The 14,687-nt window shown below is 37.8% G+C and overlaps 1 protein-coding gene across 1 annotated transcript in view; it reads left to right on the forward strand.

Moving 5' to 3' along the window:
- LOC106131644 (semaphorin-5A) overlaps window positions 1-14,687 on the forward strand; it is a 41,255-nt gene that overhangs the window by 12,681 nt on the left and 13,887 nt on the right. The window contains exons 4-15 of the mRNA XM_013330805.2: window positions 4,927-5,134; window positions 6,184-6,338; window positions 6,807-6,966; window positions 7,297-7,496; window positions 7,942-8,103; window positions 9,074-9,356; window positions 9,585-9,795; window positions 9,983-10,141; window positions 10,560-10,763; window positions 11,183-11,431; window positions 11,810-11,886; window positions 12,363-12,576. Of these exons, the coding sequence (XP_013186259.2) occupies window positions 4,927-5,134; window positions 6,184-6,338; window positions 6,807-6,966; window positions 7,297-7,496; window positions 7,942-8,103; window positions 9,074-9,356; window positions 9,585-9,795; window positions 9,983-10,141; window positions 10,560-10,763; window positions 11,183-11,431; window positions 11,810-11,886; window positions 12,363-12,576 (2,282 nt within the window). The remainder of the gene's footprint in view (window positions 1-4,926; window positions 5,135-6,183; window positions 6,339-6,806; window positions 6,967-7,296; window positions 7,497-7,941; window positions 8,104-9,073; window positions 9,357-9,584; window positions 9,796-9,982; window positions 10,142-10,559; window positions 10,764-11,182; window positions 11,432-11,809; window positions 11,887-12,362; window positions 12,577-14,687) is intronic.

Genomic DNA, 14,687 nt, shown 5'->3' on the forward strand with positions numbered 1-14,687 from the left:
TAATAAAGTAACGGTTTCTTTTAACTTCTTTAATTGCTATAATAATTTTGGTAGAATTCCACAGATATGTTTCATTTAGATAATAAAGAGAACCTATAAAATTTTGATATAATTTTCTCTGATAATTTTATACTTAACTTGACAGTAATGTCTACTGACATTACATAATCAGTGACTTATCAACTGAAGCTTATCAACCCTAAGTTGTTGAAACGGGCCGGAGTCGTTCACCTGTTATCCTGATATGAGATAGGGACTGTAACAGGTAACGGAATGTTACAAATGATTCCTTGTTCCTTAATTGACTAATAAAATGGCCATTTATTCTCCTCGAACAATTTAATCATGATTGAACACAATCTTGATTGAGATGTTACGACATATTTTTATCCATCCGCTTCATGTAAAAATTCTTTGAAAACCACAAAGGCCTTTCTCGTTATTAATTTAACCCTGTTGGTTGTGTTATGCTTTGTAACTAAGGGTCTGCTTTAGTTAGTATAAGTGATACTTAATAATCTGGCTGGTTAACAGTTAATAATCTTGACATCAAACATTTCACCCAACTTTTGCCATTTAAAGCAAAAAAATATGATAGTTATGGTTACACAAAATTTTGCAATGCCAGAAATTAATTGCATAGTAATAAACCTAAATTATGTGTTTTTATTTAAACTTCCCAAGTTATCAGACAATCATGATGCAATCAAAATTTTAACCTGTGTGATATCTTAATCAAACCTTAAATTGACCCATTATAAAGTGATTTCGCAAATTTAACGGACAATTAATTTATCTGGTGAACCTATGTAATTGTGCTAACGACCTGAGCTCGCACAAATGTTTCTAGCAATTCTGACACTATAAAGTCGGACTGATAGTGAAATTATTCAAATATTCCGATTTGAATTTAAATGGTTTCATTATTTTTTAGATGATAATACAGTTTTTATATGATAATGAGTATAACCAGTATATTAAATGAAAAGTCTTTCGAAGTAATACTACTATAATGCAGAATATTATTAATCTTGTACTATTATGATGATGTCTTAATTACCATTTAGATACACCGAAACCAATTTTGATTTAATATCAATGCATGTATTCGGGTGTTGAATACCGGACCAGTTTCACTAAATTATTTGATAATTTTCTCCACCACGAATTATGAAAGTTAATATTAGTCATTAAATGTTATGAAAACTATTTGAAATCGTTCAATAATTATCATTTAATAACATAGCGCACGCTTAAATTAATTACTTTTGCAATATCCTGAATAACTGATATCGCCATTCTAATCCTGTTATGTTTCGTTCATGCTTTCGTTCGTATATAAATTAACTTGTCAAATTATCAGCTTTCAACTGTTTTAAGATTTCGCACGGTTACATGGCTGAGTTGCAAAATAATAAAATGACAAAATCGAACTTTTTATATACATCTAGAGATGGAATTAAAAAAGGAAAGACATGAAATCTTCGAACTCCAAACTCTTAATTTTTGTTTGCTTACTACTTAAGTTGCATGTTAATCTTAATATAGATAAGAGGAACAAATATAATTTTAATAAACATATACGAACCGTTTCACACTCTGTTCCCTCATTATTTTGTGGCCGAGTCAAAAGAGGAAATATTGGTAACCGGTTTATTATAATTCCGCCCGGCGGGTTTCACCGATGATAGTATCTTGACGCCATAAGAACTCCTTGTGAGGAGCAAAGTCAAGTTATTGTTCCTCCGCGAAATTACTAAGGTTATGTAAGGGTGATGAAAACTGCGACCTAGTCACCGTTTTTGGTTGATTAAAGATCTCCGCATGTTTTTTATGTCGAAATATGCCTTGATTGGTTATGGGATGAAATTATATTTTGGATGTCAGTCAACAGCAGAGAAAGCGTTATTTTCAAAAGCATAAGGACGAGAATGAGAACACCAAATTTGTAAAATTATTATTTGAATATTAGTGTTAATATTATTTAACTTATACCTACTTATAAATGCGATATTCATTGGAAAGGTTTGAAATTCGGTTACTATAACATCCATACTAATAAATATAAATATGAAAGTGTGTTTATTAGTCTTTCACGTCAAAATCCCTGAATCGATCTCCATGAAATTTTGCACTCAGACAGGTGGAGTACGGAGAAGGACATGGGTACTTATCACGCGGGCAGAGCTAGTCAGTAAATAAAATAATCTTTAGAGCAAATACTCGTTTAATAAAATGGTCATGCTTCTTACAATTTGAAGGCTGAACAAGTTCCGTACAGCCGGTACTCGGTGCCGTAACGGATGTGCATTTCTATTTACCACTGTCTTTATTCACACAGGAACAAATAATGAATGTAAATTTGTAGCCCTATAATTATCTTCTCTTTTAATTTTTTTTATTAATTTCTGGAATAGTGGCTCATGTTGCGTCTTCATATTTTGCGTATGTATTTTAAATCATTTTAACTGTTGGTCTGATGTTGATGAAATTTAGTAGGATCTGTTAAAAAAGAATTATTATTTTATTTTCTATTGACGACCATGTTACCAGTAATTACTATGCCATTGATTGAAAGCTGCAGAAGCTTTCGATTCATTTAATCGTGAGTTATTACCAAGTTGGAATATTTTACTGTTATAATGTATGGAATTGGAGCGTCCCATGCAAACGGAGCGGGCGCCATCAAAGCCTTCCACCTAATGTCAATATACCGCGACACTTGCCAGTTTGTACAAGTGGTTAGTGCATATTAATGCTTATCTAATGGAGCACCATTAGACTTGAGTGCTTTCATTGCTTACTTGGTGATGAAATCATAGATTTGTTTTTTTTATAGAAAGCTACATTTTTTCAGGGACTTCGCTTTCGCTACTGTGTGTCCGGAAAGAAATGCTTATTTGTTGTATCAAATTTCAGTAGTTTTATTCTCAGCAATACAGACCTTTTCTCGTTTTATTATGGTATTGTTACGAATGATGTCACCACCTTCCAATTTTTGAAGAATGCTCCATCATTTGTTGAGTTGTTTTTAGGTGATACACAACACAACATAGCGATGCTCTTTGTACAGTAACAAGTATACACAATTGTTCTCGGGACAAGATAACCGAATGCTCTTATTTTGTCTAGCCCACTCAAATCGTGACACGAGCTCTTTTACAAATTATATAAATTATACATATACATATGACTAGAGACATGTGTCAATTGTATGTTTTATCATACGTTTTTTTTATTAAATAAAAAAAACCAGTAAAATATTTTTTATCTTTTGCTTTTTTGCTATGATGTTGAAATTATTTTTTTTAACTGTATCGTAATGTCATGATGATAGTCGATTTGTTTCTTCAAATGGATTCATTTAAAAATTATTGATTTGTTTAAACTATGAGGAGCATTGCTTCGTTTTCAATATGTTATTACTAGATTTTGTTAAGCAGTCACCAATGAAGGGTTACATACGTATGATATCTTTCTGTTTTTTCAATATGCTGTACTTCTGGATGTATGTTGAAGATTCTAGTGTGTATCTATTGCACATGGCTGATATAAATCATGCCTATCGCGTTTCCGTATCATATTGGCAGTGTATCATACCAGAGCAATGCAGATATTTGATACAACCACTACCTATCTCATTACATAGTATTGTTGAGATTTACTACCTTGTCTGACTAAAGTCTCGCGTGGGTTCGTTATATTTTTTTTTATGAAATTAATATTTTATTTCGACCAGTTTCAATTATAGTAGCGGCATTTATAAAACAATTAGGAAAAAATAATTGGGTTTGCTTGGATAAGGTTCGACCTTGCAGTTTTACACAAAAGATCTTAGAATGTTATATTAAAAGTGTATAAAGGTCTTATCCGGGTCACGATTGCAAAATGCGATAAAATGGCGTATAAATAGATTGCAGTTTATTTTAAAAGTGTATTTTTTCTGGCACTCTACTGCTGCTCCTCAAAAAGTCTTTCTTCCTTCATTCCGTTGTTTAGGTCTTCTCATCAACTGGACGTACATTGTTCCCTTCGTTTCCTGGCTGTACACAGCTCTATTACATCTTTATCCCACTAAGGGATAATCCCGCTTTTGTATTGTACTGTTACATTGTCATATTTTTAATGTGGTCTTCTTTTGATCAATAAATCGTTTGCTTACTTGTATTTGGTCTCCTTTATTTGTTGACTATATTTAATAGATAACCATTATGTATGTCAAATCGGAAGCGGAAATATATAATATCTATTAAAAACGGCACTGATTGTCATTGACATTACTCGTAGCTCGTAAAATTATACGGAGACATGCAGACATCTGACACCGCAATGCACCTATGGCTTGCAATAATTTCGTTGTCGTGTTCAGAGAGTATTCAGAATTATCTATTACAACGATGTTTTATCGGTCGTCTGTGCACATTCTATTTAGTTTTCTCGGAAAATTATATTTAACATTTGCATTAAAATCACAGCTAATTTATATTCACGACTTCGAAGTACTTGTGCTCGTTAAGATATTGACTGAGGCTGCGTGCGAGGCTGAAATGTCCGGCTTCTCGTATTAAAGCCCAGTTTTCAATTGACTTGACTCGACAAGTCAAGTGGAGAATGGATGGAAATGGCCGATGTGCAAATCAAGCAGATCTAGTTAGGTATGCGAAAATGCGTTGAAGAACGGATTATATGGCTATGATTTGGTATTTTTTAGTTTTATTTGTGTCTAGATACTTGTTTTTTTATGGGGAGTTATAGTAAGTTTAACTTTAGTGGTAGGCAAGGTTTAAGGTGGTAGGTACACGCAATCTAAAATAATGCCTATTCACTCTTGCCTTGAAAACCCTAAGCTGTAGGCATTAGTGAACACTTTGTAGGACTTACTTTGTAGTCCGCACAAGACCTTATTTTATTTTCGTTTTTCTTCAGGGATGCCCTCTACCGGCTGTCCCTTCGCAGCCTCAGGCCCCTGGAGCGCGCTGAATGGCCGGCGGACCCTAACAAAGTGGAGCTGTGCCTGGAGAAAGGACAGACTGAAGAGGACTGCCACAACTACATCAAAGTGTTGCTGCCGTACGAACATAGGCTGTTTGTTTGCGGCACCAACGCCTACAGTCCGGAATGTAGTTGGAGAGAAGTGAGTATTTTTATTAGAAAAATGAAGACGTGCTTTCTATATTTACAGTTAGCGCATTACCTGTAAAAGTTTAATAAAAATTTAATTTGCATACCTCGAGATAAATGAATATACACGTCATTGGGATCATCATTTATATCTTTATTTACATTTTACATGGATAAATATTATAGAATAAATGATAGGACATGAAGACGAAACATAACAAACCATGGCTTCTTAGAATTTGATAAGGCAAATTAAAATGATAAGCTATTCTGTAAACCCGCGTGATATTCCATTACACCTTTTTAGTTAGCTCGCTATTAGACTCATTTGTTAGACCAAGGAAAAGCTTTGTGCAAGCCGTTAATATTTTCTCCGCAAACATTACAAGGCTCCGGTCGCGGTCAGCAGGATAGCCTTTATTACCCGGCAAATACGACCGAGTAACCTTGTTTCATACTGTTTGCTAATTACACACTATCACCTTAATCTTGCAAGATAAGCAGCCTCAATTGTTTCTAACTAGGCCGTTACGAAGTTTTAACGAAATTAATATATTTATGGGTGCTGTTAATGTGTTTGCTGTCGCGGATACCGTTGGGGTTTTAATCTATTGAAATAAATTGATCATGATCGTTTTGTTGGGCAGTAAATGTGTGAACATGATTTGAACACTAATATAAAACATGATTACGGAATAGTAAGAGGCAATGAAATAGGGTTAGTTTACAATTTTCTTGCACGTAAAAATATTTTATATCATGGCGGTAGAAGTTCTGCAGCCATGTTCCAAGAAAAATTAATTGACTTTGCATTTTTTTGTAATAGCCTTTGCCTCTTAGACAGCAGGCCCTTGGTTCGAATCTTGGGTAGGGGATGTCGTCATGCCCTATCCAGGATTTGCACCCGTGGGACGAACTTTTCTTATCGGGTCTTGGATTTTTATCTAATTAAATATTTAAATATTCCTTATAAAATATAGTGTCGTTAAATATAATATTTATTTATGATTCCTCTTTATTTTATTACAATTTTGATATAATTCACGATACATTTCTCAATAGATCGAGTCAATCAGCAACGCTTCGCAATGGTCGACGGGTGTAGCGAGTTGTCCATACAACCCCCGCTCCAACGTGACGGCCATATTGGCCAGTGGGGGGGAGTATTACGCGGGTACACCGACTGACTTCAGCAGCACTGACACAGCTATTTGCAGGTACATATATTTGTATTGAGAATAGACCTGATTTGACCTGGTAAAAGTGTAAATTAAAATAATAGGTAACACTTGGCATGTACTCAATCTCTAACTTACTTTAATAAGGTCGTCGGATCACCTTGGTGATTTCCCTACATTGCGCTTGGTACCGGTACATAGTTCTAGTTCGGTAAATAGTCTTGCTTGTTCCACAGCAACTAATTAAGGTACCGTTCCTATTCTTGCTTTCTTCAAATCTTATTCTAAAAGAGTAGTTTTGAATATGACCACTCCACAATAATTCTATAAGTGATTTCTGTGGATATTATAAAAGCGACTGACCATAATCATATTGAACCATGATTCAAGCCGATTAAGGCTAACTGTTATCAGGAACTGAGTTTTCCACTGTTAGATCGTGCTCATACAAGACACAACAGGGATAAACTCCAGAAGGTTGATGACGGCAGCAACTTTTATTTTCAGGAGTCGCGGTTCAGGCCCACGTAATGTGACTACTCTGCGTACAACGCAGTACGACCAGAATTCCCTGAACGAGCCGCAGTTTGTGGGCAGCTTCGAAGACGACAACTACGTGTATTTTGTGTTTAGAGAAATCGCTGTGGAGTTTATGAACTGTGGCAAGGTAAGCCTGAAAATCTATTGAATGAACACTTCAAAAGTTAGGTATATGAACATATGTTTTATCAAAACAGACAGTCCATCAGTTGGTATGAATAATTTCTTTGACCATCTTCAATACTACTCATTATTACTGCTTCTGGGTTTAATAAATACGAGGGTCTCAGTTGTAATAGTAAATTTCACAGCGAACCCTTGTCCATAGTCATGAGGTGTGTTGAGAGTGGACAAGTCAACAATTAATTATTGTTTGAGTGTACCTAATGTAAGGTTGTGTATCAGAATAATAAGTATGTATTCGTCTATCACTTTACAACACATTTCATTTCAACAGATAATCTACTCCCGCATCGCCAGAGTCTGCAAGAACGACTCAGGCGGCCATTTTCTACGCAAAAACAATTGGAGTACGTTCCTGAAGGCGCGACTAAAGTGCGCGGTACACGGAGATGTGCCGTTTCATTACGACGAAGTGCAGAGTGTGGAGTTCTTATCACAGGAGAATATTTTAGTGGCTACTTTCACCACGCCTGTGTAAGTTCTTATATTGTCAAGATTTTTTTTCACATATTCCTTGATTAAAACAATAGATAATACATGCTGCACAGAGTAACTCCGGTTCACATGCAAAAATTTAACAGCAAAATCCTTAGGAAATTTGAAAATTCGAATGTAAAAAGCCAGTGAAATTTACAAAAATTTAAAAAAACAAAATAAACTCGACTACGGTTGATCGTAGCGAAAAAGACAGTAACAATGCATTTTTTAATTTTAAACATCGAACATAATAAGATTAGTTGTTACTGAACTTAAATATGTTTCTCATGGGCATAAAAGTGATCAAAATTGAAGTTGTCATGCGCAAACCTCTCGACAAATATTTAGAATCAAAAATTCTCAGTATTTCTCAAGGTCCTAATTCTCAGTGTTTTTCAAGGTGTTAAAAACTTGTGTTATAATTCCCATTTTTCGACCACAGTAACAGCATAGCCGGCAGTGCAGTATGCGTGTACAGTCTCGCGGACATCCACGAAGCTTTTGAGGGCGTGTTTAAGGTGCAAGACTCTCCTACGTCCAGTTGGGAGCCGCGATCGCCTGACGCCGAAACTAGAGACCATTTTAAATGCGTGCCCGATACTAGGTGAGAAATTTTGTACTTTGATCGGATTTATTTTTTATTTTATTTGTATTTATTTATTTATTTATTCTTTATTGTAACAATTACAATTTGTAAAGTTCAATAGGCGGACTTAATGCTAATAGCATTATCTAACAGTCTACCATTGGATTAAGCAGAGAACCTTTGTGTGGGTGATAATAAAAATTTATAATAAACATACTTACTATACCATTTATACTATAAACCTATACTTAATATATACATGTATATACCCATAAACTACACTACACATACATACATATATAAATATATATATACATATATATATTTGCAGCAGATTACATACAGAGATTATTTACTCTCTCATGACTGGGTCAGAAACAACTGGACCACGTGCGACTTAAAACTGGCGCGGCTCGGAGAAGCTTGAACGGAATCGGGAAGTGCATTTCAAAGTTGTTCCAAAGTTGTAATTTTATGATTTTACATACATACATATCGGCACGTCAATATCCCTTACGGGGTAGACAGAGCCAACAGTCTTGAAAAGACTGATAGGCCACATTCAGCTTTTCGGTTTGATAATAGAATTGAGATTCAAATAGTGACAGGTTGCTAGCTCATCGCCGGCAAAATTTTGATTTATTAAAAGAACCAATGTATGCCAAAGCCAGGTCATATTTATTGACGCTAGGAGGAAGAAATACAATTATACCAAAGACTAAACTTAGTGATGGAATAGATGATAGTCTATTTATTTTTTAACTTTACTAATTAAAAATACACGATAATTTTCCAATTTGTGTTCTCCTTCAACTTCGTTCGTGCCCTGACATCAAAAAAGTGTTAACAAAAGCATGTATCAACCATCTTGAAATGCTTAAGGAATGTATAAAAGAACTTGACACCAAGGCGTAGCAAGTAACTTTATTAAAACCAAAAAAATAATCACGTTCACGCATACAGAGTTAATTATTACCTTTTATTACAGGCCGTTGCAATCCATCAAATACCTCGACTACCAACTAATGAACAACCCCATCTTACCCATATCCGGGGAGCCGGTCTACAAGATAAACTCCGAACGCCTTACGCACGTGACCGTTGACGTCACTAGTAGCAAAGACGTGCCTCAGCAGTTCGTGCTGTACGTGGCGACGCAAACTGGTGACGTCATGAAGTTGGCTGTACTGCCAAGGTTCGATGGAGCATGTCTGGTAGAAGTGTGGAGGTTGGGAGTCAATGTGCTGGCGATGCAGTTTGTTAAAGAGACGGTGAGTGGTCTTTGAACTGGGCACTGCTTGGCTCTCATGGTCTGCAAAGCCTTTGATACCCGTAACATTGTACCTAATAGCCTTTATAATGTACCTTTTTTAACGATGAAAATAACTTTTATCGGTTTAGTGTTTACAAAGATTATCCTTTACAAACATTATTTATAAGCTAAGATTTTTTTTTTAAATATTAAGTATAAACATTTAATGTATTGATATTTGTCTCAGATGTCAGTATACATCGGCGGCGACAAAGGCGTGATGCGCATCGGCAGCTCCCGCTGCGCCCGCTACCGGAGCCGCGGCGGCTGCGTGGGCGCGGCCGACCCGCACTGCGGCTGGGACGACGCGCGGGAGCGCTGCGCGCGCGCCGCGCTGCACCGCCACGAGCCGGGCTTCGCGCAGGCCACGGCTGCTTGCGCTTCTGCTGCTGCCGTAGGTTAGTATTCCATTAGATCAAACTTTTTTCTTTAAAGTTTTATATTTTAAATTTGCTTGATCCCAACTTTACTAAGATTAGTGAAATCTGTTCTTCTTTCATTTCTTAATAGGTTTGCGAAATCTTACGAAGTTTATTTTAACGGGGAATAATACAAAACCATATCTATTGTTTTCTTCTTTAACAGTGGATGGCGGTTGGTCATCGTGGTCTTCTTGGGAGAAATGCGTGCAAGACGGTACTTCTCGCACTGTGTATGGAGATGACAAACCTGAAGACATGTGTATGTGTCGCACCAGGCGATGCAACAACCCCGCTCCGGCTAATGGAGGGGAGCCTTGCAAAGGTAGGCTTTTGATTGGTCAGAATAATGTACGGCACGTACAGTGTAAGACGGTATCTCGTGTAAAATACTCGTATACTGTTTCAAAGCCGGCAGGTCCTTTTTAGAGAGTTTAATCTGGATATTCTAATATCTGAGGGATTAGTTCGAGTTTTACTCGATCAAACGCGTCGAGTAAGTAAACGCGAATTTGTATGGAATTTTACTAAATCACACAGATATTCGCGGTTACTTGCTTGACCTTTCGAACCCTTGACGAAAACCCTTCGATGTGTTGTTTTGTTCGTACTTCTTTGGCACGCCTTTGTGTACGGCAAAATAAATACTTAATAATTTTAAAAATGGAATGCTGCTATTAAAAAAAATTACTTAAAGCCAACACCTGTTCTGTAGGAATGCTAAGAAATTTGTCTGTTATCAGGTGTGAGCATATCCGTGACGAACTGCACGGTGCACGGCGGTTGGTCGGCGTGGGGCGGCTGGTCGGAATGCTCGGCCACGTGTGGAATCGCCCTAAAGTCCAGAAGGCGGACGTGTACTTCTCCAGCGCCGAAGTTCGACGGACGAGTGTGCGTCGGCCCTGACGTCGATCATATGTACTGCTCTAATCTGCCGCCTTGTCCAGGTAAATATACGCACTGCGTATTTTCAGGTGACCATTCTTAGAGAAACCGCGTTATATGCTCATATAGGGCGCCTGGTTCAAGTAAATCAAAATACAAATTCGTAATTGAACTTAAAAAATTAAAAAATCATGATCACGCCGCCTTTTGTATAAATTAGTTATTAGTATAGTATTAAGATTGTATAATACAAGACAAGACCAGTCAAGTGAGAGTAAAAATTCGCGTAAAGTTCTACCACCATACCATTAACGTTGTAAACAGTACTGAGTTTGAAGCTCTTAATTTTGTATGTTAACTGGGAAAACCTAAGTTCAGTCTAGTACCTGTAGTATTCATTCATAGTATTCATACTTACTATTCTTTATTATTTTTTAAATGTACTTGTGATTATCATTTTAAAATGTATATTTAATTTCAGATCCGGCCCGCATGCCAGTAGACGGCGGTTGGACGGACTGGTCCGCGTGGTCGGAGTGCCAACCAGCCATTACTGGCACCGACTGCGGCGTCGGATTCCGGGAACGAAGGCGCAGTTGTTCCCAACCCGCCCCCAAACATGGCGGACAGCCCTGTGACGGGAATAATAGGGAGAGACAGCATTGTGAACTGCAGCCTTGCAGCCATCACAGGAAGACTACAGCGTGGTCACCCTGGGTTCAGATACCTGGTAAGTTCTGGCTAAGGAGCATATAAAACATTTTTAGATGGCTACCAATCGATTCTCAAATATGGCGCCCAGCCCAGTGACAGGTACAATAAAGAGAGTAATGTATATAACTAGCTGTCCCGGCAGACGTTGTATTGCCATATAAATATTTTTTAAGTAATTTAAAGTTTAAAAAAATGTTAAGGGTTGTCCACCCTTAGCACTAAGGGGTATGAAAAATAGATGTTGGCCGATTCTCAGACCAACTCAATATGCTCACAAAATTTCATGAGAAGATGCAAGATAGTCGTAGCTTTTTTCGTAGCAAGCACAATGTCTAGTCTTAGGAGCGTCTATATGTTAAAACGTAGCATTTATATTTTATGTTTTGTTACGTAGGTAACTCATCCGAAGGCGATTATTCGGAGAAGCGCTTCAAGTTCCTATGCAAGGCTTCGTCTTCAGAGCAGTTAGAGGTAAGTTACCTAAAATATTTTACTAGTACTACTTTCTTTTGCTCCTTTGCCCACGTCCTCCTTTTGAGTACGTCGTGAATCATAAATCCCACTGAAATAACACTATTTTCTTAGGATGAAAATGCTTTCAATGTCTATCTTGGTTCGCCTATTTAAGAAAATTTTCAATAACTTTTGTTTGAAACTTTACGAAAGTTATGTTTAAACTCTCATACGTTCCATGCTATTAATATTATTAGTATTATAAGCATTTGTTTACAATAGGTAGGTAATGAGGTAGTCTCTGCCTACCCCTCCGGGAAAGAGGCGTGATTTTATGTATGTATGTTTACAATAATATAAAAAATTTTCTTTCCAAATACGCAACGGATTGCGACGCAGTTATCACTGTCGACAATCTACTCCCGAGCCGAGTCGCGAGCAGTCGCGAGCAAACGATCTACGATAACTAACCACACATTATTCACTATCTGCAGCTATCAATAGCCCGGGAGGAGGTCCGCTACTGCAACGGCGCGGGGTCGTGCACGGCCAGCCCGGCGGCGGACGGCTGGGACGCTTGGTCGGCGTGGGGCGCGTGCAGCGCGGCGTGCGGCGGCGGCACGCAGCGGCGGCGGCGGCGCTGTCTGCGCGCGCCCTGCGCCGGCGCACCCGACATGCTGCGCGCCTGCAACGTGCACGCCTGCGCCAGTCAGTGTCACCACACTACTGTACATACATATCGTCACGTCTTTATCCCTTACGGGGTAGACAGAGACAACAGTCTTGAAGACTGATAGGCCACGTTCAGCTGTTTGGCTTAATGATAGAGTTGAGATGCAAATAGTGACGGGTTGCTAGCCCATCGCTTGAAAGAAGAATCCCAAGTTTATAAGGTTATCCCTTAATTGCCTTTTAGGACATCCATGGGAACGAGATGGAGTGGTCGCTACTATATCTAAGTGATAACATAGTTTAACCACTCGAGTTTAGAACCGAAGTGAATGTGTGACAAATTGCGATATTGACAGGCTTGTAATAACTTAACTTTACTGAGATGCCAAGATCGAGAGTTTTGAAATTTGGTAAAGGTTCCTTATCTAGAGATGCACTAAGAGAGGATATCGCGTTTTTCCCTCGAAATAAGAAAAAAGCGGTGTTTTGTGTTTCATACGAGCAGAGTCGCTGGCGAACTTAGGAAAACTAAAACCTTATATAAATCTATACATATAATAAATCTGTAGAAAGGTCAATTCTGTACATTGAAAATATTGAAAAAATAAATAGTAGGGGGTGTTACTGGATCGACACCAAACACAAATATGTGATTAAAAAATTTTTGTCTGTCTGTCTGTATGTTCAGGCATCACGTGAAAACTAACGGTTCGATTTTGATGAAACTTGGTATAATTATACCTTATTATCCTGGGCATAAAATAGGATACTTTTTATCCTGGAAAAATACGAAGAAAAAAAATCTTAACTTAGACGTTGTTCTGTAGAACCGCGAACACACGTTACGTTACCCGCAGTGGATTCAGCGCCGTAACCTGTAGCGCCGAAAGTCGGATTTAGCATGAACCGTTTGCGGCACACGCGGGCCGCTACTAATTACTATGAAAAAATACTTTAGTCCGGTCAATCTAGACATTCGAAGCTACATTAATTCCCATCAAGCTGAAAATGAGTATAATTGTTTAAAACACAATCAAAAGCATTATTTCAAAATTCCCCATGATTCCGGTTTAAGGAAAAAAAAATTCCCAAGGTCAAAGGAAAAAATGGGTGTTTCGCGATTATCTTCAAAACGGTAAGTTTTTCAAATCGGAAAAATACCTCAAACATAAATTGTAGATCATAAAGTTATCTATAAAAAGGTATCAATATTTTTTTTCAATAAAGCTACCGTTTCTGAGATATAACGATGCAAAAAGTTGCAAGCGTCATAATATGCACACGTTACCACGCCACCTCTGAGGTAGTGTACTATTAGCGCGTTTTTTTTAACATTTCTATTATTAAACTTGGAAAAGTTTGAAATAGGTTAGAATAAATACGTGTTTTCACTAAGCAATGGCACTCAAGACTAACTTTCGCATTTATTATTAAAAAAATTTAGAATAACCCTAAGTTAAGAAAGTCATCTTAGGATAATAATAGAGATTACAATTAAATCAAATTAAAACTAAAACTACTTATAAAAAGAAAGAAAAAAGATGACTACAAACTAAAATTTAATTTATAAATTGAACAGTCCTTGCATAGTATTAACATGCGGGAGTGTGCCCAGAAGACTGGCAGCATTGCCAATTTGAATGGCAATGCTGATTCTCTGAGCCAGATAATTTCCAGCCCTCCGGTCAAGAGATACCTCAATCAGCTTTTTCGACAAATGTCGGAAAAGCTGATGGGCAGATAGGCCCCCCGGTCCCAGAGTTTCTACCCCAAAACGTTCAAAAGTATAGGTATTACAGATACCTACATATTTGCGCCTTTTGAGGTTTTTTACCTCATTTGAAGCAGAACCGGCCTTAGATTTAGTAACCTGAAGATGAGACGGCGCATATGTGTCGACACGAGTAGCATCCCACACCAAAGGCCGCCCCAATCTCCAGGGTACCAAAATCATACCATCCAGTCTCTTGGCATCATCCCGAGCCAGACCGTTTGGTTCTAGAACGGCTGGAACATGGATGGTGGCAAGAGCACAGAGGATTATATTATTTAGGGCGGCATGGCGCCCTAAGCGGCCGGCACTCCTAGGGCATGAGAGGCCGTGGTGTCCATTGCCGTCAACGGTATCCCCGCAAGGACTACTATTA

Source organism: Amyelois transitella, chromosome 20 (genome assembly GCF_032362555.1).
Source record: "Amyelois transitella isolate CPQ chromosome 20, ilAmyTran1.1, whole genome shotgun sequence".
Taxonomy (NCBI): Eukaryota; Metazoa; Arthropoda; class Insecta; order Lepidoptera; family Pyralidae; genus Amyelois; species Amyelois transitella.